We start from the raw sequence: 21,732 nt of genomic DNA, 5'->3' as shown, positions 1-21,732 counted from the left end.
ACCTTTACCCCCCCCCCCCCCCTTAAGAAAATATCCGATAAGTGATCCATGGCTGTGACGTGGCTGGTCGCCATTGGAGGCCTGCTTCTGGTATAAATACAGCAGGCTCGCGAATCGCAAGCCCACTCTTGGAGTTTCATTACCAGCTTCTGCACCGTACCGGGCAGACAGGAACACCAACACAAGTAAGTAACAAATTACTCCCAAATGTCTGGCGGGGGGCACTGCGATGTTTAGCGTAAAAACCAAGCTTCCGTCTGGCGTTATCCTCGGAAAGGGAAGAGTGTTGATGACCGGGATTTCTCTTTTCCTACACGATTCTCGCCGTGAGAAAATGTGTACAGGCTCGACTCCATGTCAATTTCTCCAGACTGTTTCAGCCTTCTGCCCTAGTGCCTACGTGGACTTTGTGTTCGAGGAGGTAAATCCGTAAAACCTCCACCGACAAAATGCGAAGCTATCTGCTGCGTTCCAATGATGTTAAACATCCTTATCACGAATTTTTCCGAGAGTCACCGTGGTTGATCGGGCTTTTGTTTTTAACGCATTTGTTACATTCAAGTTTCCAAATGGAGTCTCGTCTGAGCTGATCAGGTCGCGAGCTACGTGTCACAACCGCGCAGGCGCAAGTCAAAGTTTATTAAAGTTTATGAAAGTTTTGTAAAACGAGTAATGTCTTTAACCCCCAACCAATATTATAGATCACTTGCGTTATAGTTAAACGAGACCATACCGAATAGTCCCTTATCATTCCTATTCTAGATGGCCACTCATATCGTGGGTAAACCAACTATCACTAGTTAACTAAAGATGTCTGTTGCGAAGTTCTCTAAATCTAACAAATGTCTGTTTGACTATATTAGTTTCCCCTTGTAATTCACGCAACCTGAGCGAATTCATTTCGATGTGGACGGAGGTAGCCAGCTCGTCACTACTCCCCCTGACTGATGAGGTGGCAGAAAGTAATCGGGTCTTTGACGTTTCAGGACTTGATCATACTGTGGAGAATTTGCGCAATAACAGATGGAATCCCACATGACGCCCGCCTTCAGAAACACGCACGATGCTACTGGCATGCTTATTCTGCCGCTTACCGAGAAAATCTCCCTCACCTGCAGGGGTCCGAGGGCGAGTGGGCTCTTTGAATATTCCCCAATAAAACGAGTGAAGGCCAGTTTGCGACAGTTTCTAGTTTTTGACTTGTGTAGCGACTTGTTTATTCGTGAAAATTCCGTGGTTGAAAATCAAGGGCCCGGATGCCGATATTGCCATATAAATTTTGCAGACCCATGCCAGTGGGTGCCAGTTTTGCTAGCATTTTGTCCAGGGCAACAAGAATGTGTCAAATATTGTATTATAAACAATTGGCATTGGGGAAATTATTTTGCATTTGGGTGGCTGGTTCCTCCTTTCTGCACCACTTAGTGTAACCTTTTTATAAACGCTTTTGAGCTGGTGGAAGAGCTGTGTGCCTAAGTGCCCCTCGGAGGGTCCCTCAGTTTTTATGGTTAATCTGCCTGGGGGGTTATCGGGCCCCACCTCATCCAGGGAGCAGTGATGCAACGTTTACACGGGTTGCTGCTCGGTAGATAAACAGAAACCTTTAAAATACCAAAGGTCTGTGTTGGGCAATTGCCAGTGGATGCTATCGGGAGAAGATGGCAGCAATGGCAGCGTACCCAAATGTGCAGCTGCCGGCAGCAGTCGAACCCAGGCTCAGACTGCTGCAAGTTCTCGCTGGATGTGGTTGTCTTGGAATTCCAATCTTGTGCTCCTGTCATTCAAACGTCTGCATGCTTTTGGGATTGAGGGAACTGGGGGTGGCGATCAAATATCGGGGAGTGGGGGGTGAGTTACCCAATACAGGCAGTGTGGAGGCTGGGTGGTGCTACCCCCTGTCTGAGTGTGGGAGGCCTGACAACTCTATCATGGCAATAATGAGAGGTGGCTCCTTACACCTTTGTTCATGTGTGTTCATGACAATGCTAAACGCACTGTGGATGTATGCAAATACATGGTTGAAGCAGTAAAAATGATGGACCACACAATCATGTGAACCTGTTTTGCAAGGAAGCACCAGATGAAGATTTCCTTAATGTGTAGCTCACAGCACCTGACGGCCTGTGGAAAGGTGTCTGCTCTATGTGACTGAATTTTTTCAGTCTGCCAATTTTTTGCCTTTTCATTTCTTTTTATCAGTACCTGTGTACAGTTGAACAAATTGCGAAAGTTTCAGTTAACATCTTTTCACTTTAACCTTTTTTGCTTTTTGTTTTTTTAAATTGTGGTCTAGTTTTGAAAAACACTTGTACGTAGATTGCACCGCATTACGTCATGTGCTTTTTGAGTCTTGTTGCCTTAATTTTTCCTCTGTCATACTGAATATTGCATAACTTGATACCTTGCACCACCTCAGACTACAGGAAGAAGACAGTGTCTTCAGTGCCTCAGCATTGCCATTGCATGGCAGTTTGCTGCAGCTCTTCTTCCTGTTAATGTGTCTGGTTTCCTTCATGTTTTTCATATTAACATGGCAACTTTACATTTCTCCACAAAGTTGCTTAACCACGAAGAGAGAGTAAAGAGTACGCTTCCCAGTAAACAGGTTTCATTCCTTCCCTCATGGTACACATTCAGTCCTGTCAAATAGAGTGCATTATGGATCTCATATACAGCTGAGTGATATTTCAGCGGTTGCATTGCAGTGGTGGGAAGTTTTGGGGGTCAGATCTTTCTGCCTCGTGTTAAAAGCGGGGGGCTGCCATGAACAGAATCCCCAGCTCTGTGCCTGGGGAAATCCGTGTAATGGAACACGTCTGGTTCTGTTTATCCAGACGGTGCACGGCGCAGGCGGGTCATGGTGCTAACTGCCTTTTTTTTTCTCCCTTCCAGTCAAAAGCTGGCAGGCTGACGCAGACAGCAGCTTTACAGGACGGATTATCTGGTAACTGACCATTTAGCTGGTAAGATCGGACTCCCTCGTCCGCCTCCCGTCACGGCCTCTCTCCATTTCTCAGACTCATCCTCCAAACAAATGGACCCTCTGCGGTTTGTTACGCAACATTGCAATGAAGCCCTGAAGACTTACTGTTCACTGATGTCTCTCGGGGGGGGGGGGGGGGGGGTTACCCCCTTGTGCTGAGGCCCTGAGACCCCTCCCCCCCCCCATGTCAAGATTGTATCAAAAAGCCTTTTGTTGGGAGTTTGATATGGCTTAAAGGTCTGCAGAAGTGTACAGTGTGCAGACCAGGGTCTGGAGATGTGTGTGTGTGTGTGTGTGGCTGCCTGAGGAGGAAGAGGCCCACACCGGGGGGGGGGTGGGGGGCGCTCCTTTCGTAAGGCTGTGAACGTGGCCCCAGTCCCAGCCGAGCTCGCGCCAGCGGCAATGTGCAGGAATGTCTCATGGCCTCGCCCACGGGCCCAGGCGAAGTCAAAGCACCTCAGCAGGTTGTTTATAATGCGAGGTTGACATTTTACTGCGTGTTTAAGCGAACAAAGCCGGCCGAGCACTGCTGCAAAGCATGCGGTAGCTGAGGGGAATGTTCCAACAGGCAGTTCGAGTCGACTGGGTTAACTGCGAGCTTGAATCTACATGCTAAATTAGGGGTATGAGCACGTGACAAGGAAGTATTCATACTCGAGGAGCATGTTAATAGGCTAGCTTCCATGTTCTCACACTGTAGATCCTCTGAGTGGGGGGCTTGAATGCTGATGGTGTGGTTTGTATTGTGGACGGTGTCGAAATGACCCGCTGAAAGGCAGGGTGTGTGTGTGTGTGTGTGTGTGTGTGTGTGTGTGTGTGTGCGCACGCGCACTGAACCTCAGGTGAGGCTGCTTCTCTCATTAGGACCACACGCTGAGCAGGTCCCCCTGTAGCAGCTGCACAGGGAATTGGGGTTAGCAGGGAAATCCTCTTACTGAGGCAGCTCGTTCAACCAGCAAGTTATCTTTAGAACTGTCCCTTTGCATATGTACACACACACACACACACACCTTAGCACCCCCCTCCCCCCATGCCCGTTTGACTGTTACCTGCATGTCACTGGCTTGATGGCTTGGTGCATTTGTGTTCTGTGAAACACGTGCCTGTGTGTAGTGTTAGCCTGAGCAGAAACGCAATCATGGTTTTCTTAGTGCAGGATTGCTTCCTTTAAAGATACGGCAGGCTTGGACAATTATCTAATCAGCCCTTTTATTATTAAAGAACGATCAAAAGTACAAGGACACAGATAAGCAGGCATTTTCAGCTTGTGAGGGCTGTTTTGCTTCGTTGGTATGTTTTTATGGTTTGTTTGGGGAAACGCATGTGCTCCTGGCCCGTGCTGATATGTGCTCCTCTTCCCCAGTGGCACACTCGGACTCTGTGTAAAAGTGGGATTTCGACCATGAGCTCCGTCGCAGTACTGACACAGGAAAGCTTCAATGAGCACCGCAGCGGCCTCCTGCCTGAGCAGGTCGCTGGTAAGTCCCGCCCACTGCCCTTCCACCATCCAATGGATGAGGAGAAGACTTGGAGCAGTGTGTCAGTTCTGGGTGATGGGAAATGTCCCTTTGTTCATTTCCTGTTAAACATTCTTGGTCCTATTACACCTTTAAGTTACCTTCCACATGGGGTGGGCTCTCCTTCACCTGGGTCTCCTTACCCTCATCCCCTTCCAGCTGCCAGCACCGAGCCTAGCGAGTCGGGTGATGACGAAACCCTGCCAACCTACAAGGATGCCTTCCCCCCTCTGCCTGAGAAGGCAGCTGTGCCTGAGGGGATGCAGGAACCGGGCAACGCCTGGACGTCTAAGATTCGGCCGCTAAAATCCTCTGTTATCACCCAGGCAAGTGGGGAAGTGTGCTCCGGTGGCGGCGGTGCCTGGGTTGCGGCGGTGCCTGGGTGGCCGTGTGCTAATTTCTGTCTCTCTGTTTCTGTCCCTCTTTGGGGCCCAGGTTTTCCATGTGCCACTGGAGGAGCGCAAGTACAAGGACATCAGCCAGTTCGGGGAGGGCGACCAGGCCAAGATCTGCGTGGACATCATGCACAAGACTGGGGCACACCTGGAGCTGTCCATGGCCAAGGACCAGGGCCTGTCCATCATGGTGTCCGGCAAGCTGGACGCCGTCATGAAGGCCCGCAAGGAGATTGTGTCCCGGCTGCAGACTCAGGTACGCTCATGGGTACTGTACTCTGTATGTATGTCCAGTGCTGCTTAGTTGGAGGGTTGATCAAAGAATCCACTTATCTTGTGAACTGCAGTCTTTTACACATTTAAAATTAAGATTAATCAGTTATTAATGGAATATGTCATTAAAGCACATCACGGTTTGACAGCTTGCTTCTTCGGGTGTTGATATAAGCTATGCAAATATGAAATCTTGAAACATAATATGAAATTTGTTAGATAATGACATGTTATTGATGTGTTATTATCACATTTTTGGATAATGAAATGTGTAGCTAGCCTTTACAAAAACTGTCAGTGCAGCACACTAAAATTAGTTAAATTCTGTTTTGACCTTGTTGTGCATGTCATTTTTTTGTCAGAAAAAAAGACTGAAACATGGCTATGGCCATTTTGCATATCTTTGCAAGCAAGGAAAACAGCAGTGCTATCCTTGGCTGGTGTCTGTTCTGTGCACATTAACTGCATAGCCAAAGTTTGGAGAGTGGTCTTGCGATGTCAGAGTCAGCTGCAGGAACATGACACCTTTTTGTAGCTGAGCCTGTTGAGAAGGAATCCAGCTGTGAAGTTTCATCCATTGGGATGAAACAATGCTGAATGATTTGTTGCAGTTGGGCTTGGGTTTTGTGTTCATTTTGTATGTTTGCTGAAAGAAATGGACAGCAGAAAGAGTCTCAGTTCAGAGGCAGTGTTGAGCATGAAGCAGGAGTGGCAGAATTGTTGCTGTGTGTTAAGTATTTCATTGTGTCAGCAAAGTAATTCATTAAATTCAGTATCCATCATCAGCGTAAGTTAACTGCACAATTTGGTTATGTCGTGGACATTGGAAATACGCGTCTTAATATTATCATTAACCTTTACAAGCCAGTTGCATATGATGTGATGAAAACACTTTAGCTGAGTACTTTTGCCTGCAGATATTTGCTGTTAGGTGGTTTGATTCAAAGTTGTTTTACCACTTAAGGGGAAACCCAAGTTTAATTACAGAAATAGCCACTCTGAAATCCTGACACATTCCCTGTATAAGATCAGCTGCATTTACAGAAGCAGCTTTGATGAGCAATGTAACAGTAACTGGGATCCTTCTAATTACTTTTGTTTGATCTTGGCGGGATGCCATGCCAGTTTGCACAAACAAAGTGTTTAAATCTGAGTGCTCAGCTGCCTGTGGGTTTTGGATGCACTGAGCTGGGAAGCAATAGGGTGATTTCAGTACTGTGTGCCACAGGGTTCCGGGGGGAGGGGGTGGAGCCTGTTGGTGTGATGGCCATGTACTGACATTCTCTCACATTTCTCTCACATGCATACACATGCACGTACACACAGGCCTCCGCCACTGTGGCCATCCCCAAGGAGCACCACCGTTTTGTCATTGGCAAGAACGGGGAGAAGCTGCAGGAGCTGGAGCTGAAAACTGCCACCAAGATCCAGATCCCACGGCCCGACGACCCCAGCAACCACATCAAGATCTCCGGCACCAAGGAGGGCCTGGAGAAGGCCAAGCACGAGATCCTGCTCATCTCCGCCGAGCAGGTAGCCGTTTGCCATCTTTAGCCATTTTTTGTGAGCATGTTTAGTTGTTTGCTGCTTTGCGTGTTGGATATTTTGACCTTTGGGCCAAGTGATTGACTGTCCCCCACCCCCTTCAGGACAAGCGTGCGGTGGAGCGGGTGAACATCGATAAGGTGTACCACCCCTTCATCACTGGGGCCTTCAACAAGCTGGTGGGTGAGATGATGCAGGAGACAGGCGCCCGCATCAACGTCCCCCCGCCCAGCATCAACAAGACTGAGATCGTCATCACTGGGGAGAAGGAGCAGGTGGCCCAGGCTGTGGCCATGATCAAGAAGATTTACGAAGAGAAGGTGAGTCTGCAGGACACGGGGATCTGTAGTGCCAGAGCAGACAGGGTAGCGACCTCTCAACCCTACAGCATGCCTCAAGATCAGAGATTGAAATGTCTGAAAAGATCATCTGACCTGTCTCCCCGTTCTGTCCAATGCAGAAGAAGAATGCCACCACCATTGCAGTGGAAGTGAAGAAGTCTCAGCACAAGTATGTGATCGGCCCTAGGGGAAACACCCTGCAGGAGATTCTGGAAAGGACGGGCGTCTCGGTCGAGATCCCACCCCCCGACAGCAGCTCTGAAACTGTCATCCTCCGTGGAGAGCCAGACCGGCTGGGCCAGGCGCTCACTGAGGTGTATGCCAAGGTACAGTACCTCCTGCCAGGCCTAGACCAGAGCCTGCCTTGCCATGTTGGTGAGTTTGGTGTAGGTTCAGTGCGGGCATTTGTTTTGACACTCGTCTTTTCGGCAGGCCAACAGCTACACTGTGTCCTCCGTCTCAGCTCCTTCCTGGCTTCACCGCTTCATCATTGGCAAGAAGGGTCAGAATCTGGCCAAAATCACCCAGCAGATGCCCAAGGTGTGACTTATTTTACAACACCTGTATTTTCCTGCCTTTCCCTGTTTGTTCAGGAGAGAGGGTGTGATGATATCTCTGGTATTCCACTGAATTTTTCTTGCAGGTGCACATTGAGTTCACCGAGGGTGAGGATAAGATCACGCTGGAGGGGCCCACTAAAGATGTACAGATGGTGCAGAGCCAGATTGAAGCCATTGTCATGGACCTGGTGAGTATGGAAGGAACATGTGCCGAGGGCTCCTCTCATGAAAGCAAAATCAATGCAAGCCGATCTTGCATACCATGGTATTACCACCATATGTAAGGAGTGTGAGGTGGTCATCTACTGCTATAACAGGAGCTTGCAGCAATTCTTGCAGCTTTGGTTATTGATGCCAAAAGTGGTGAATTATTCTAACATGGACTGTCTTTTCCCTCACAGGTAAGCCGCATGGACTACACCGAGATCAGCGTGGATCCCAAATTCCACCGACACCTGATCGGAAAAGGCGGTGCCAACAGTAAGTACCTCAAGACTCTGCTATTGTGAGAATCCTGAGAAAAGCGCGCTGTACCTCACCAACACACTTCATACCGAGTCATTGGAGGGATTCTGTTAACACGTGCTTTGGAATACCTCTTTTAATAAGGTCTCAACTAATGTGATCTGTTTGGTTTGCACCCCTCAGTTAATCGCATCAAGGAGCAGCACAAGGTGTCGGTGCGCATCCCCCCTGATAATGAGAAGAGCAACCTGATCCGCATCGAGGGGGACCCCCAGGGTGTGCAGGAAGCCAAGAAAGAGCTGCTGGAGCTGGCGTCGCGCATGGTGAGTGCTGCTTCACCACATCACCCACAGCTCAAAGTGGGCCTTAAACACCTTAGGTAAAGCAAGTGGTCACTTCCAGCATTGCGCTCTGTAAATGTGAAGCAGAGAACCTATACATTACATCTGTAATGACTATTATTGCTCAGTTTTATACTACCCATTGCCAGACTGGAGTATTTCATGGATACAGGTTAAGTACATCATTGTGCAATAGCAGTGCCCCATGCAGTCTTTCTGCTTACAAGTTGAATTCTCTGACTTGTGTAACACACTGTCAGTGTCAGTGTCCCTCAGTGTCACTCTTTTCTTCCTTCTTTTTCCAGGAGAACGAGCGTACAAAGGACATGATTATCGAACAGCGTTTTCATAGAGCCATAATTGGACAGAAAGGAGAGAAGATTAAGGAAGTCCGGGATAAGTTCCCTGAGGTGAGTGACATCAGTTACACAGACACAGTAAGTTCTGGGAGCGTGAATGTCTAAGGTTACAGAGATCATGGTTTTGGACTCACTGAAACTGACGAGTATATCAAAAGTAAGGGAGATGGAAATTAACGTCTGTCATCTGCTCTTTCTGAAGGTCATAATCAACTTCCCTGACCCAGCCCAAAAAAGCGACATTGTTCAGCTTCGGGGGCCCCGGACTGAAGTTGAGAAATGTTCCAAATTCATGCAGAAGATGGTGGCTGAAATGGTAAGCAGAACCTGTGTTCATTTGCATACATTTCTGAAGCTGAAAACCCCCCAGAAAATTAACTTGTGTATTGGTCAATTAGGAATCATTAGTCATAACCCATTTATTTCCTCTAAAAAGTAACTGTTGCACCAGATAATCCTTTCCTTGAAAACCTATTACAGGAGTTTAGAATGGGCTGAAAGGGCTTATATTGTTGAGACTGTGCAGAGTGCCTAAATAATCCAATTGAAACATCATGCTTTAAATGTATTTTCTTTTCATTTTAGGTGGAGAACAGCTTTTCTGTGTCTGTCCCCATCTTTAAGCAATTCCACAAGAACATCATTGGGAAAGGAGGAGCAAATATTAAAAAGGTATGCAGGGCAAATCCTCTGAACTTAATTTGCCTCCATTTTTAGTGATTTGCGGGTTCTTGAAAAGGGCACCATTTTGGTTGCTAAGATGCCATTCTCTGCTATCCGTTAAGATCCGTGAGGAGACCAACACCAAGATTGACCTGCCTGCAGAAAACAGCAACTCTGAGATGATTGTCATCACTGGGAAGAAGGCCAACTGTGAGGCTGCAAAGAACCGCATTCTGGCCATCCAGAAAGAGCTGGTGAGTTGGCCACTTCAGTCACACTGCTGTGGTGTAAGACTAAAATGTCATGAGCTATTCACATGATTTAAGAGTGAGTCAATTTGCACAGAAGCATAACTTAAACAAAATCTGTCTGGGCAGGGGAGGGTAGGGCATCAGAATTCCTCTGGGCTGTGTTGTGAGTCTTGTCTTGTCTCTGTGGACAGGCTAACATCACAGAGATGGAGGTGTCCATTCCCTCCAAGTTGCACAACTCCCTGATTGGCTCCAAAGGCCGGTTTGTGCGCTCCATCATGGAGGAGTGTGGGGGAGTGCACATCCACTTTCCCACCGAGGGATCTGGCATTGACACGGTCACCATCCGTGGCCCAGCGGAGGATGTGGAGAAGGCCCGAAAGCAGCTCCTTTCCCTGGCTGAGGAGAAGGTGAGTGGGTCTGGGGTCGGCTGCCATGTATGAGGGGTGGAGTCTCCATTGTGAAGGTGCCCTTTCTCTCATGCACTCACTGCATTTGCCCTCCCCAGCAAACCAAGAGCCACACGGTGGAACTTCGTGCCAAACCAGAGTACCACAAGTTCCTCATTGGGAAAGGCGGCGGCAACATCCGGAAAGTGCGTGACAGCACTGGTGCCCGTATCATCTTCCCTACAAGCGAGGACAAGGACCAGGAGCTGATCACAGTGGTGGGCACAGAGGAGGCCGTGAGAGAGGCCCAGAAAGAGCTGGAAGCGCTCATCAAGAGCCTGGTAAAGCAACTCCGTCACTCGAGTCTTTGTATTCCTTTGCAGTGCATTTAGCGGTGGAGTTATGGGTCTTATGTCTGCTGTGGTTTTTCCCAGGATAACGTGGTGGAGGACTTCATGATGGTGGACCCCAAGCACCACCGCTACTTTGTGGCACGCCGCGGCCAGGTGCTGAGGGAGATTGCTGACGAGTACGGGGGCGTGATGGTGAGCTTCCCTCGCACTGGCTCACAGAGCGACAAGGTCACCTTGAAGGGAGCCAAGGACTGTGTGGAGGCTGCCAAGAAGCGCATGGAGGAAATCATTGAGGACCTGGTGAGTTATGGAATACCAAAAGGCCTTGTTAACTGAGCTAATCCTTGTTAATGTCTCAAAGGGTACTCAATGGAAACATTACTATTTCAACATATCCAGCTACTCCAGCCATCCAGGAAGAAACTGATTTGATATTTAGTGATGAAGCATATTAACGTGCAATCTAGAGGGTTATGTTTGGGTGCACCAGTTGGCAGTGAGATGTGGTTTGAAATACACCTTCTTGGTGGAAACTAACTCCATCCAACTCATGTGGGATAGACGCAGATAGGGGAAAAGTCCTGTGTAAGCTACCTCATGTGGATGCTCTGTCTGGTGTTGCAGGATGCCCAGGTAACCATGGAGTGTGTGATCCCTCAGAGGTTCCACCGCTCCATCATGGGCCCCAAAGGCTCCAGGATCCAGCAGATCACCAGAGATCACAATGTGCAGATCAAGTTCCCTGAGCGAGAGGATGCCCAGGGTAAGATCCCCAATCTATGTGCTGGAGCAACCTGTTTTGCTTTGAGAAGTACCCAGTCTAACTGCCTCTATATAACCCATTTAATGACTTTCAAGGGTGTAATGGGTTCTTTTAATGCATGAAGGTATTTAATAACTTAATTTAAATAACAATTTGAGGCAGTGCAGTAAACTGATGCATACTGGTGCCGCTGTGGCCTGGCCTCTTTGCGGTCCCACAGGTCCTCCAGCTGAACCCCCTGTGCAGGAGAACGGAGAGGCGAATGGTGAGGTGAAGGAGCCCGCTGACCCCTCTGTTCCCCGAAAGTGTGATGTGATCATACTGTCTGGGCGCAAGGAGCGCTGTGAGGCAGCAGTGGAGGCACTCAAGGTGGGTTCTGGACCCACGTCCACTTTCCGTTTACAGAACGGCCGCAATGGTGTGGATGTAGTCGGTACTACTTGCATCGCACAGAACTGGTCAGAGCCCTGTGATTTCACAGTAACCATTTCGATACCATTTTTGTCTGACTTTTGCAGGCTTTGGTTCCTGTGACCATAGAGGTGGAAGTGCCATATGAACTTCACCGTTACATCATTGGCCAGAAAGGAAGTGGAATTCGCAAAATGATGGATGAATACGAGGTATTGCTTTCAGCTGACCTGGTTTCTACAGACTGAAAATGGGGGCTCACTGTCTTAAGTTCACTGAGTGCTGAGCGGACTTTGTTTCTTGGGCTGGATGGGCTTCAAATACCCTTCTCCCTCGACAGAATCCTCAGGGCCCTGTTGATCTTATTCAGACATTCCACACTGTTCCACAACAATGAAAGGAATCTTTCTGCCCCAGGTCAATATCCAAGTGCCTGCTCCTGAACTGCACTCCGACACCATCTCCATCACCGGCCTGGCCAGTCACCTGGACCGTGCCAAAGAGGGCCTTCTGGAGCGTGTCCGAGAGCTGCAGGCCGAGCAAGAGGACCGGGTACGCGCGGCCCCGCTCGCCTGAACCAGAAAAAGAGCCGTCCTGTCGTTTAGAAACGGGTCTGATGGAAAATCTAACCAGAGCAGAACAGCATAATAGATGAATCATCATTCGTTTAATGCTCAGCTCAGAAGTTTGACATAATTATGCAAGAGAATGTGGAAAAGGCAAAGGAAGAAATTTATGAAATGTTCTATTTGTAATAAAGATGGATGGATTGCATGAGTGCATCTCAAAATTACATCATGGACAAAGCCAGTGCACATTTTATGTAAAAAAAAAAAAATGTACTCTAATACTGTAAAGATATCCCAATGACTTGATGTGGTATTGAAGAAAAATTTATATTGTACAGCACTATCTGTGAACCATTTGGTTTTTTTAATGGGAAATTTAATCACTAGGTTAGTCGCTCAAACTATTTAAAAAAAAAAAAAAATTATGGCTATGGTAATGACCTTTTGTGATATTTCTGTAGGCTCTCAGGAGCTTCAAGCTGACCATCACTGTGGACCCTAAGTATCACCCCAAAATCATCGGACGCAAAGGCGCCATCATCACCCAGATCCGCAATGACCACGATGTCAATATCCAGTTCCCAGAGAAGAATGATGAGAATCAGGTACTCAGGGAGTTCCTTTCGCTGTTCAGTGTCAGGTTGTAACACGGGTAATTGTCTCATTATTCAATAATAAATCGCTAACTGAACGTGCACAACATTTCCCAGGATCAGATCACCATAACCGGGTATGAGCAGAATGCCATGGCTGCCCGTGATGCCATCCAGGCTATTGTGGATGAGCTGGAGGAAATGATCTCTGAGGACATCACTCTGGACAGCAGAGTTCACGCTCGCATCATTGGCGCACGTGGCAAAGGCATCCGCAAGATCATGGACGAGTTCAAGGTGAGTGGGGCGGGGAAGGCGAAGAACCCCCAACCAGAGTTGATGGTGCTTGCATGCCAGCCCTTTGAGATGAATAGTCATTGAACAAAGTACATTGGATGACAGGTGCCAGAGGAGCCAGAGGCCAAAAACTAAACTCAGTTTTACTTGACATTTTCCATCTTAACTGCCAGCCTGACTGCTGTTGTGCACACACACCCTTTCCTTAGCTTGACTCTGAGCCAGTTGTGATCTACAGGAATCTGGTTTATTCCTTACTTTGGTGCATTTCCAGGTTGATTTGAGGTTCCCTCAAAGTGGAGCTGCAGACCCCAACCTTGTGACTGTCACAGGGAGACCTGAGCTGGTGGATGAAGCCATCGATCACCTCCTGAACCTGGAGGAGGAATACGTAAGCATTATCCCTAATTTACACACACACTGAAAATTCTTTCCTAAACTAAATTGTGAATGAAAATTCATAGCAAAGCCTGATGCTCATTTGCTGTCTTGAATTTGTAACACTTGAATGGGGTTCATACCTACAGATGGCAGATGTGGTTGAGAATGAGTCTAAGCAGGCCTTGCTGAAGCCACGAGGAGGAGCCAGTGTGGGGGAGGAGACCCGGGGCGAATCCAAGGGCTTTGTGGTGAGAGAGGCACCTTGGACCACTAGCAGTGAGAAGGTGAGAGGCTGACCCTAACTCTAGAGTATTAGATACTGTGATCTTATTGGTGGTAATTGATTCATTTAATTGGTTATAATGCAGATCCTTGAAAATGATGTGAAGATGGTGTCATGTTAAAAAGAATTTTTCCCCCAATTTCCAGGCTCCTGATATGAGCAGCTCTGAGGACTTCCCCAGCTTTGGAGCTCCTGTGGCCCAGAAGGCCTCTCCATGGGGCCCCAAACGGTTCTAGTGAGGAAGAGAAAGCTGAAAAATGAAGATGGACGTTCATCGCACCAGACTCTTGGCCCCTCTGCTTTTGCTCTCCCCAATTTGGTCTGACTGCGTTCACTGACCCCCCCCACCCCTTCAAAATACTCTGCTGCAGCCTTTCACCCATGGCAAGGGAAGCAGTCCCAATGGTTTTTTGGACCCTTGACTCATGCTCAAATCAGGTCTAATCATGTGGCCTATAAATGTTGGAGGCATGTCAGATGGTTGAACGTGCTGGGTTTAGCTCATCTGTAGAAAATTGCTTTTCAGCTCTGGATATATTTCATATTCAGCTGTTGCTTCAGTTTATTCTGTTTGGGCTGTGAGTAGACCTGATATGTGCATATTGCATTCAGTCTCAGTGTCCCCCCCCCCCCCCCCCCCTTCGGCTCTTGCAGGAGACTCCTCTGTCCAGCCTGTTGAGTAAATCTGGCCAACTTCATCAGGCTGTACGGGGGGACGTTTTACTGCATTGTAAGAACAGTCCATTTCAGGTAGAAAACTATGACACAGAATTATCAGTAAAGTCACCTTATTTCCATCCCTCATTGTGGATGCACATTTGTGCAGTCATGTTCTACAATGGTGAAACTGTGCTTTTCAATCCAAAGCTGTTGCCAGGGTGACTGAACAAAGCTGTCAGGGATGGATGAACTATCCCTCTGTGAGTTGCCTTGGAAACAGATGTTTGTTACCTCCTGATAAGAGATGAGAAACGTGTCCCTCTAATTGCACTTTTTTGGTGGAAGAGAAACTTTCCCCACTTTGAAAGAGTGCCAGCTGTTTCAGCAGCCCCCGCCTGGAACAATTAAGAACAATCGACAGTGTTTGGGCAATCTACCCCCCCCCCCCCCCCCCCCCCCGCCTTGTTTTGTTAATGTAAGGCTTGAAACTTTGCTAGTGCAGACAGGGCAGGAGAGGCGGAACCCATTCTATGCAGACATTAGTTTGGAAACTGGACTTGTACACTACAGAAACATGCATGACTCAGACTGCCAGATTTTTTGTTTTGGGAGCTGATGTGATCTACACCCAGAATTCCAAAGTGTCTCCCACACTAACTGCACAAACACCGTACTTGTTTTTTTTTTTCCAGCCTCTGGAAAGAAAGGCTTTGGTCTGCTTGTTTGCTTCCAGTCATATCTGTCTTTCAGTGTCCAGTCCTTTTTCTTGTCTTCCAGTTGCTGGGCAGATCATTGTTTCCATGGCAACAACCCTCTTATTGGCCTTAAAAGATTATGCAAGAACAAAGTGAAGATTATGGATAACACTGGAATTTAATGTCCAAAAACAATAAAAAATGTAAAAGTGTTTGTCTGTGTGTCATTTTGTACACAAAATTATTTTTGCATATGTACTGTTAACTGAAGCACTAACCGCTTTGTGTATAGAGGCATTAAAGTTATGTGCAATGTGGGGTCACATTTTCAATGTAACTGCCTCCATCTTTTTTTTAGCTTGAGATTCTTTTGGGTATTACACGGCGGACACTCTAATTTCTGTTCATACAATTCTACATTACAAACAGGTTTGCGTGGGCTGCATGTTAAAATAGATCAGACAGTCCAAGGTCAAGACGCCTTTAATAACTACCTATAACTGGACAATCTTAGCTAACTTCCCAGCCATCACCAGTGTTATTAACAAAACGCTGTTCTCCTGGGGTAGAGGTAACCACAGATGTTCTAGAGATCGTTAGTCATGTGACTGGAAACTAATTGCCACTGGCTAACAACATCATGTGATTCAAAGGTGACATTTTGTGGGTTATGGGAACCTCATGTTAACCATCTAGTGCTCAATATGAGCAACTGATTTGTAACTACACAACTCGAACACTTCAAGTAAGCAGGATTCAGCTGCTTTGGCTCATCTCTTGTCAGCTGGTTCGTTTTTGAAGGCTAGCCAGCAACGAAACATTAGCAAGATAGCTAGACAGTGATCTGCCAAATGCTGGTGAGGATGTGGCTTGGCCTCAGCTAACAAATCCCTTGCAAAAGTAGTCCTTGCTTGTGACAGGTATGTTAATTTATAAGATATAATTTAGATAAAGCCATTCGCTTGAGTCGATAGCTACCCAATTATTGGCTTATTCATCAACAAGGCCAAAATGGCTTCCACCACCGTCTACGTGGTATTAAGCTTTCCAAAATTAGTTGGTGCAGTTATCTGATGTAAGTAACCATTTCTAGGTTAGCTCTACAGTAAAATGAAATTAGTAACTGATGGCATTTCCACCATCATGGTATCTGCACACCCCAGTGCGCGACGTTTCATACGTCATTCCCAGGTGACATTCGGCGATTTGCTGGAGGCGGTAGTTATGCCGGCGCGAGAGAAGCGCGCGAATCCAGAGGCGGCGGCTGTGCGGGGGGAGCGCGCGAATTCGGCCGTTTCGAAACGCGTAACTGTACTGTTAATTGGATTAGCATCATTTGGGGAATTTAAAGAGTGGCCATTTTAGTGATTGATTTTTTAACTTTTAACCGGGTTAGGTGAGCTACCACTGTTTGGGTTGTTTTTGAAGGCTACTAAGTTAGCCAGTTAGTCAGCTAACTGCAACAGTGAGGCCCGGCCCTTAGCTACCAAGTAGCTAGTTAGCCACCTAAGAATAAACGTCCTTTGGTTGTGAATTTATTTTTTAACGAGCTATACAAAAAATGATTTTCATGTAAGAAAGCAGTGGCGTTAGTTTTACCAGCTAACTACAGAATTATTTGGGTTAACTGCGCCTTGCTCGTGAATCGATAACAAGGCCAAGATGGCACCCACCGCCGTCGTATTTGATTCAATGGTTAGCCAACGGGTTAGCAGTGACGTCCAACCAACCAACGCTGGATAGCTAGCTAACGGTTGAGTATGATCAACTGCGCGGTCAAAGATACATTAATTGTGTAGAGAAACGTAAATGTGACTGTTGACCGTGAATAGTCGTCTCACCAATGCTTTGTTAGCTAGTTGGCTTATTGATAAAGGAGATATTAATGAGAAGTTCATCATTGTCAGGTAAGACGATGATTTTTTTGGTTATAAAGATATGTCGTAGTATGGAATTGTGTTCGATCAAAATGGAAATGCAAATGAAAAGTGTTTTTCAATTTGACAGAATACACATAGATATTGAGATATTCATTGGGTCAGCCATTGACATCCGCAAGCTCGAAAATGTGGTTTTCTCTTTAGGGGAGTTACAGTGTCGGGGTCACTGGCCGCTCTGGTGAGTGCTTTACGCAAAAACCCCCTCTCATTTCGCAGTCGTATCGTGAGCAGAATATATCGCCTCATGCCGTCGTGAACTGTTAACAGAATAACTTAAAACGTGATTTTCAGCAACAATTAATATTCATTTTGAAGCTTCTATATTGCGTCGCTATCCAGTACATGTGGACGTTTTATTTGTGCTTAGCTGCTCTTTATTGTAATAATTGTATTATTGTAAATGTATGTATGCATGGTGTGAATGTAAGATTTGTCAGTTATGTTCCCGCTGCTGTGAAAAATCCAGCATCAGTTAGGGCTGGGCGATATAACCGTCGCCATATATCGGATAGCTATTTTTAGCGCAATAACGGCTATCCCCAGTATGTGGCGTTAGGTTTCTTCCCGTATTTTGTTCGCTTTAGTCATACCTGATGCGGGTGCACACCTCAAGTTCAGTGAAATGCTTCCGGGACAGTGGCAGCGGGTGAGCTGGGAACGGGAAGCCTGAACACTACCTAAATATATCATTACTTTCAACCTGTTCCCCTTTATCTTCCTTGATTAACAATAAAACAAATAATTCACAGAATAATCGATACCAATCGCGTAAATAGAATAAATGATTATGCTGGAGAAACAGCGCAGATTGTCTGAAATTTGTGTGCTATTGCGAAAGCTTTGCGAAAGCATGAGATTGTTTAATTAACAAGGATGGCAATTTGAATAATCAAGTGGCAAGTAATCCCAAAGCTTTCTCTTAAATGTTTCACATTATAGCTTTCTTGTGTTACAAAATTCAAATGACAAAACAGAGCTAAATGTAGTTAAATCGGTTTAGATTACTGAGAATAAACATTTAGGTTAGGTTGAGTGCAATAAACTAACATTTAGAACACAGACCTCACATAAGCTGTGATGTGTCATGAGCATTTAATGTAATTTAAATTGCATTTCACTGAACTTGAGGTGTGCTCCTGCATCAGGTATGACTAAAGGGAAAAAATACGGGAAGAAACCTAAGGCCACATACCGGGGATAGCTGTTATTGCGCTAAAAATAGCTATTCACTGCCACTGTACCGGGCAGAAAAATATCACTTGTATCTATGTGTTGTTAACTTACCTATTGGCTTTGAAAAACACATAGCATATGTTTTCACTCTTTATCTTTGTCATGTGGTTCCAATTCTTTAAGAGAAAGGACTCAGGCACAGAATGTGTTTCTTTGTATCTGAACCAGAATCTGAAACTGTCCTATGAAAGTGCTGGTCCAGTTTTTTGAGGCAAATGCTGTAAAAAGAAAAAGATAGTCTCCCCGTCGGGGAATCGAACCCCGGTCTCCCGCGTGACAGGCGGGGATACTTACCACTATACTAACGAGGACAACCTTGTGGAGGGTAATGCCTACTGTCTTATATACATGGTAATGGTAACTGGAACAGCCACAATTTCTGAGATGTGACGGATTCCATGTATTCCTCAAGGATAGTGAAAGTGGAAGCATGACTGTGGGTCATGGATACTTCACTGTACTAACCAGGAGGACATAAAAAACGAACTGTATCAGTTTTCATGCTGATCTGGTCTGTCTCTACTATGTGAATTTATTGGAGCAGGCCTATAGTACATGCAGCTGGCTCGTTGGTCTAGGGGTATGATTCTCGCTTTGGGTGCGAGAGGTCCCGGGTTCAAATCCCGGACGAGCCCAATTTTTCTATGAGTAGATGTTTAGCCTAACTGTTTTCGTGGCAAGAACATGTCCAGAATGTAATTTTTTTCTTGGAATACTAAGAGTTAGCTGCATTGCCTGTATTTCTACTATCTGGTAGTAATTTTCCCATGTGTAGTATTTCAGTAGAATTTGCATAAGAACTCTGGATTTCTGTATCAGTAAAGAACCTGACGATGAGAACCTGTAAGATGAGTCTGTTATTGGTAAATGTGATTCATTTTGAGCTATTTTGTTGCCTATTTTGTGGTGTCCGTGGGTTTACATGTGGACCTCATTAGTGTTTTGTTCATGTAAGGTGTTTGCTCTTTCAAGTACTCCTCGTTAGTATAGTGGTAAGTATCCCCGCCTGTCACGCGGGAGACCGGGGTTCGATTCCCCGACGGGGAGGCGTTACACTTTTTCATTTTACCTTTAAAACTTCAAACAGAAAAGCTGTTTGAAGCAACATAACAAAGACATAGCAAGGTAGTATACTAATGTTTGACATCAGGAAATAATTCTGTGTGCGGCCAACTCACAAGCCTCCAGAAATTTTGAAGTCACACAGCACCACCCACTGGTCACAGCATTAACGGTTTTTATGAAGCTGCTGCAATTATATGTATATATGATCCCCCAACAGCTTTACAACATGACCCCCCTCTCAGTGGACCAGAGGTGCAGACATTTTGCTTGTAGTTGTAGCATTAGTGGGTACAGATAGTTTAGTTTCTTCAGGGTGTGGATTTTACTCTAGGCTCTTACTGAATGGGGCTGCGGCTTCTTTTTCTTTTTACAGCAGGGCCGGTTAGCTCAGTTGGTTAGAGCGTGGTGCTAATAACGCCAAGGTCGCGGGTTCGATCCCCGTACGGGCCATGACCTTTTCCTCTGAATGTTAACCATCCTGTAAATTATTAGGTTATCCAACTAAAAAAAATCACTCTCTTGACTATAGACCATAATCTGGTGTGAGCTACACAATTCATTATCAAGATAACTATTTATTCACCTTTCTTCTCAAACTTTACAGCAGTAAAGATTACTTTGAACAAAAGGTCATGGCCCGTACGGGGATCAAACCCGCAACCTTGGCGTTATTAGCACCACGCTCTAACCAACTGAGCTAACCGGCCCCGTTAGGGATGGGTTGATTGACAGGTAGTGATTGGCAGTATGGCTAGTCAAAAGAGCCGTGATTAAAAACAACTTCAAATGGCAATAATTCATGGTTCATACACATGCAAGGTGGGAGGGGATGGTTAACAATCAGAGGAAAAACAAATGGCCCGTACGGGGATCGAACCCGCGACCTTGGCGTTATTAGCACCACGCTCTAACCAACTGAGCTAACCGGCCCTGTTAGGGGATGGGTTGATTGACAGGTAGTGATTGGCAGTATGGCTAGTCAAAAGAGCCGTGATTAAAAACAACTTCAGATGGCAATAATTCATGGTTCATACACATGCAAGGTGGGAGGGGATGGTTAACAATCAGAGGAAAAACAAATGGCCCGTACGGGGATCGAACCCGCGACCTTGGCGTTATTAGCACCACGCTCTAACCAACTGAGCTAACCGGCCCCGTTAGGGATGGGTTGATTGACAGGTAGTGATTGGCAGTATGGCTAGTCAAAAGAGCCGTGATTAAAAACAACTTCAGATGGCAATAATTCATGGTTCATACACATGCAAGGTGGGAGGGGATGGTTAACAATCAGAGGAAAAACAAATGGCCCGTACGGGGATCGAACCCGCGACCTTGGCGTTATTAGCACCACGCTCTAACCAACTGAGCTAACCGGCCCTGTTAGGGGATGGGTTGATTGACAGGTAGTGATTGGCAGTATGGCTAGTCAAAAGAGCCGTGATTAAAAACAACTTCAGATGGCAATAATTCATGGTTCATACACATGCAAGGTGGGAGGGGATGGTTAACAATCAGAGGAAAAACAAATGGCCCGTACGGGGATCGAACCCGCGACCTTGGCGTTATTAGCACCACGCTCTAACCAACTGAGCTAACCGGCCCTGTTAGGGGATGGGTTGATTGACAGGTAGTGATTGGCAGTATGGCTAGTCAAAAGAGCCGTGATTAAAAACAACTTCAGATGGCAATAATTCATGGTTCATACACATGCAAGGTGGGATGGGATGGTTAACTATCAGAGGAAAAACAAATGGCCCGTACGGGGATCGAACCCGCGACCTTGGCGTTATTAGCACCACGCTCTAACCAACTGAGCTAACCGGCCCTGTTGAGTGACAGTTTGATTGACAGGCAGTGATTGGCAGTGCGGCTAGTCAAATAAAAGTGGCAGGATTGCATTGTAATTGATATAATGTTGATTTCTTACTTTACAGAAAGTAATTTACTGTACAAAGTAAATTACTGTGAAATATCTTCCTTTGGTCAGGGACCAAAGGTTTCATCTGTCTTTCAAAATGGCCACCAGTTAGTGGTGTGGCTGTGGCTTAAGTCTGATTAGCTTAAAGCATAAGAACAAGCATAACTTTGTGCAGTGATAATTATTGATATCAAATATATATTTTTTGTTTAATTTGTGATTATATCCTTCTGTGATTTGTAATTGTTCAAATTTATAGCCTGACATAATGATGTTGTAAGTGGCTGATGTAAGATGTTGTAAAATGTTATATGGGCTTTCCTTCTGTTCATTCCAAACCGCTTCAACCTAACACCACCATGCATCTGGCTCGTTGGTCTAGGGGTATGATTCTCGCTTAGGGTGCGAGAGGTCCCGGGTTCAAATCCCGGACGAGCCCACGTTTTCCAAATCACACTCACTGAAAAGTTATTTTCATAGCTTCTCTTT

At 46.2% G+C, this 21,732-nt stretch overlaps 1 protein-coding gene and 11 non-coding genes across 12 annotated transcripts; 5 read left to right on the top strand and 7 right to left on the bottom strand.

The window, feature by feature from the left end:
- The first annotated feature begins 133 nt into the window (after positions 1 to 133).
- LOC118795500 (vigilin-like) lies at positions 134 to 15,299 on the top strand. The gene is made up of 28 exons (XM_036554023.1): positions 134 to 185; positions 2,893 to 2,963; positions 4,347 to 4,461; positions 4,660 to 4,826; positions 4,936 to 5,151; positions 6,495 to 6,701; positions 6,818 to 7,033; positions 7,174 to 7,380; positions 7,487 to 7,594; positions 7,698 to 7,802; positions 8,016 to 8,094; positions 8,263 to 8,402; positions 8,726 to 8,830; positions 8,982 to 9,095; positions 9,365 to 9,451; positions 9,565 to 9,696; positions 9,885 to 10,103; positions 10,202 to 10,423; positions 10,517 to 10,735; positions 11,060 to 11,198; positions 11,419 to 11,567; positions 11,717 to 11,821; positions 12,027 to 12,161; positions 12,640 to 12,783; positions 12,889 to 13,068; positions 13,343 to 13,459; positions 13,596 to 13,733; positions 13,879 to 15,299. The coding sequence occupies exons 3-28, from the start codon at positions 4,386 to 4,388 to the stop codon at positions 13,966 to 13,968; spliced, it is 3,816 nt and encodes a 1,271-aa protein (XP_036409916.1). The 5' UTR covers positions 134 to 185; positions 2,893 to 2,963; positions 4,347 to 4,385; the 3' UTR covers positions 13,969 to 15,299.
- Positions 15,300 to 18,499: 3,200 nt separating this feature from the next.
- Positions 18,500 to 18,571, bottom strand: trnad-guc. The gene has a single exon. It is a non-coding gene; the product is annotated as a tRNA-Asp (tRNA).
- A 252-nt stretch (positions 18,572 to 18,823) lies between these two features.
- trnap-ugg lies at positions 18,824 to 18,895 on the top strand. Its single transcript has one exon. It is a non-coding gene; the product is annotated as a tRNA-Pro (tRNA).
- Positions 18,896 to 19,235: 340 nt separating this feature from the next.
- trnad-guc lies at positions 19,236 to 19,307 on the top strand. The gene has a single exon. It is a non-coding gene; the product is annotated as a tRNA-Asp (tRNA).
- A 394-nt stretch (positions 19,308 to 19,701) lies between these two features.
- trnai-aau lies at positions 19,702 to 19,775 on the top strand. Its single transcript has one exon. It is a non-coding gene; the product is annotated as a tRNA-Ile (tRNA).
- Positions 19,776 to 19,958: 183 nt separating this feature from the next.
- On the bottom strand, positions 19,959 to 20,032 carry trnai-aau. The gene has a single exon. It is a non-coding gene; the product is annotated as a tRNA-Ile (tRNA).
- Positions 20,033 to 20,181: 149 nt separating this feature from the next.
- trnai-aau lies at positions 20,182 to 20,255 on the bottom strand. The gene has a single exon. It is a non-coding gene; the product is annotated as a tRNA-Ile (tRNA).
- Positions 20,256 to 20,405: 150 nt separating this feature from the next.
- Positions 20,406 to 20,479, bottom strand: trnai-aau. Its single transcript has one exon. It is a non-coding gene; the product is annotated as a tRNA-Ile (tRNA).
- Positions 20,480 to 20,628: 149 nt separating this feature from the next.
- On the bottom strand, positions 20,629 to 20,702 carry trnai-aau. Its single transcript has one exon. It is a non-coding gene; the product is annotated as a tRNA-Ile (tRNA).
- A 150-nt stretch (positions 20,703 to 20,852) lies between these two features.
- Positions 20,853 to 20,926, bottom strand: trnai-aau. Its single transcript has one exon. It is a non-coding gene; the product is annotated as a tRNA-Ile (tRNA).
- A 150-nt stretch (positions 20,927 to 21,076) lies between these two features.
- trnai-aau lies at positions 21,077 to 21,150 on the bottom strand. Its single transcript has one exon. It is a non-coding gene; the product is annotated as a tRNA-Ile (tRNA).
- A 460-nt stretch (positions 21,151 to 21,610) lies between these two features.
- Positions 21,611 to 21,682, top strand: trnap-agg. The gene has a single exon. It is a non-coding gene; the product is annotated as a tRNA-Pro (tRNA).
- Positions 21,683 to 21,732: the final 50 nt, after the last annotated feature.

This window comes from Megalops cyprinoides, chromosome 20, assembly GCF_013368585.1.
Source record: "Megalops cyprinoides isolate fMegCyp1 chromosome 20, fMegCyp1.pri, whole genome shotgun sequence".
Taxonomy (NCBI): Eukaryota; Metazoa; Chordata; class Actinopteri; order Elopiformes; family Megalopidae; genus Megalops; species Megalops cyprinoides.
This window is presented reverse-complemented; position numbering and strand designations above follow the sequence as displayed.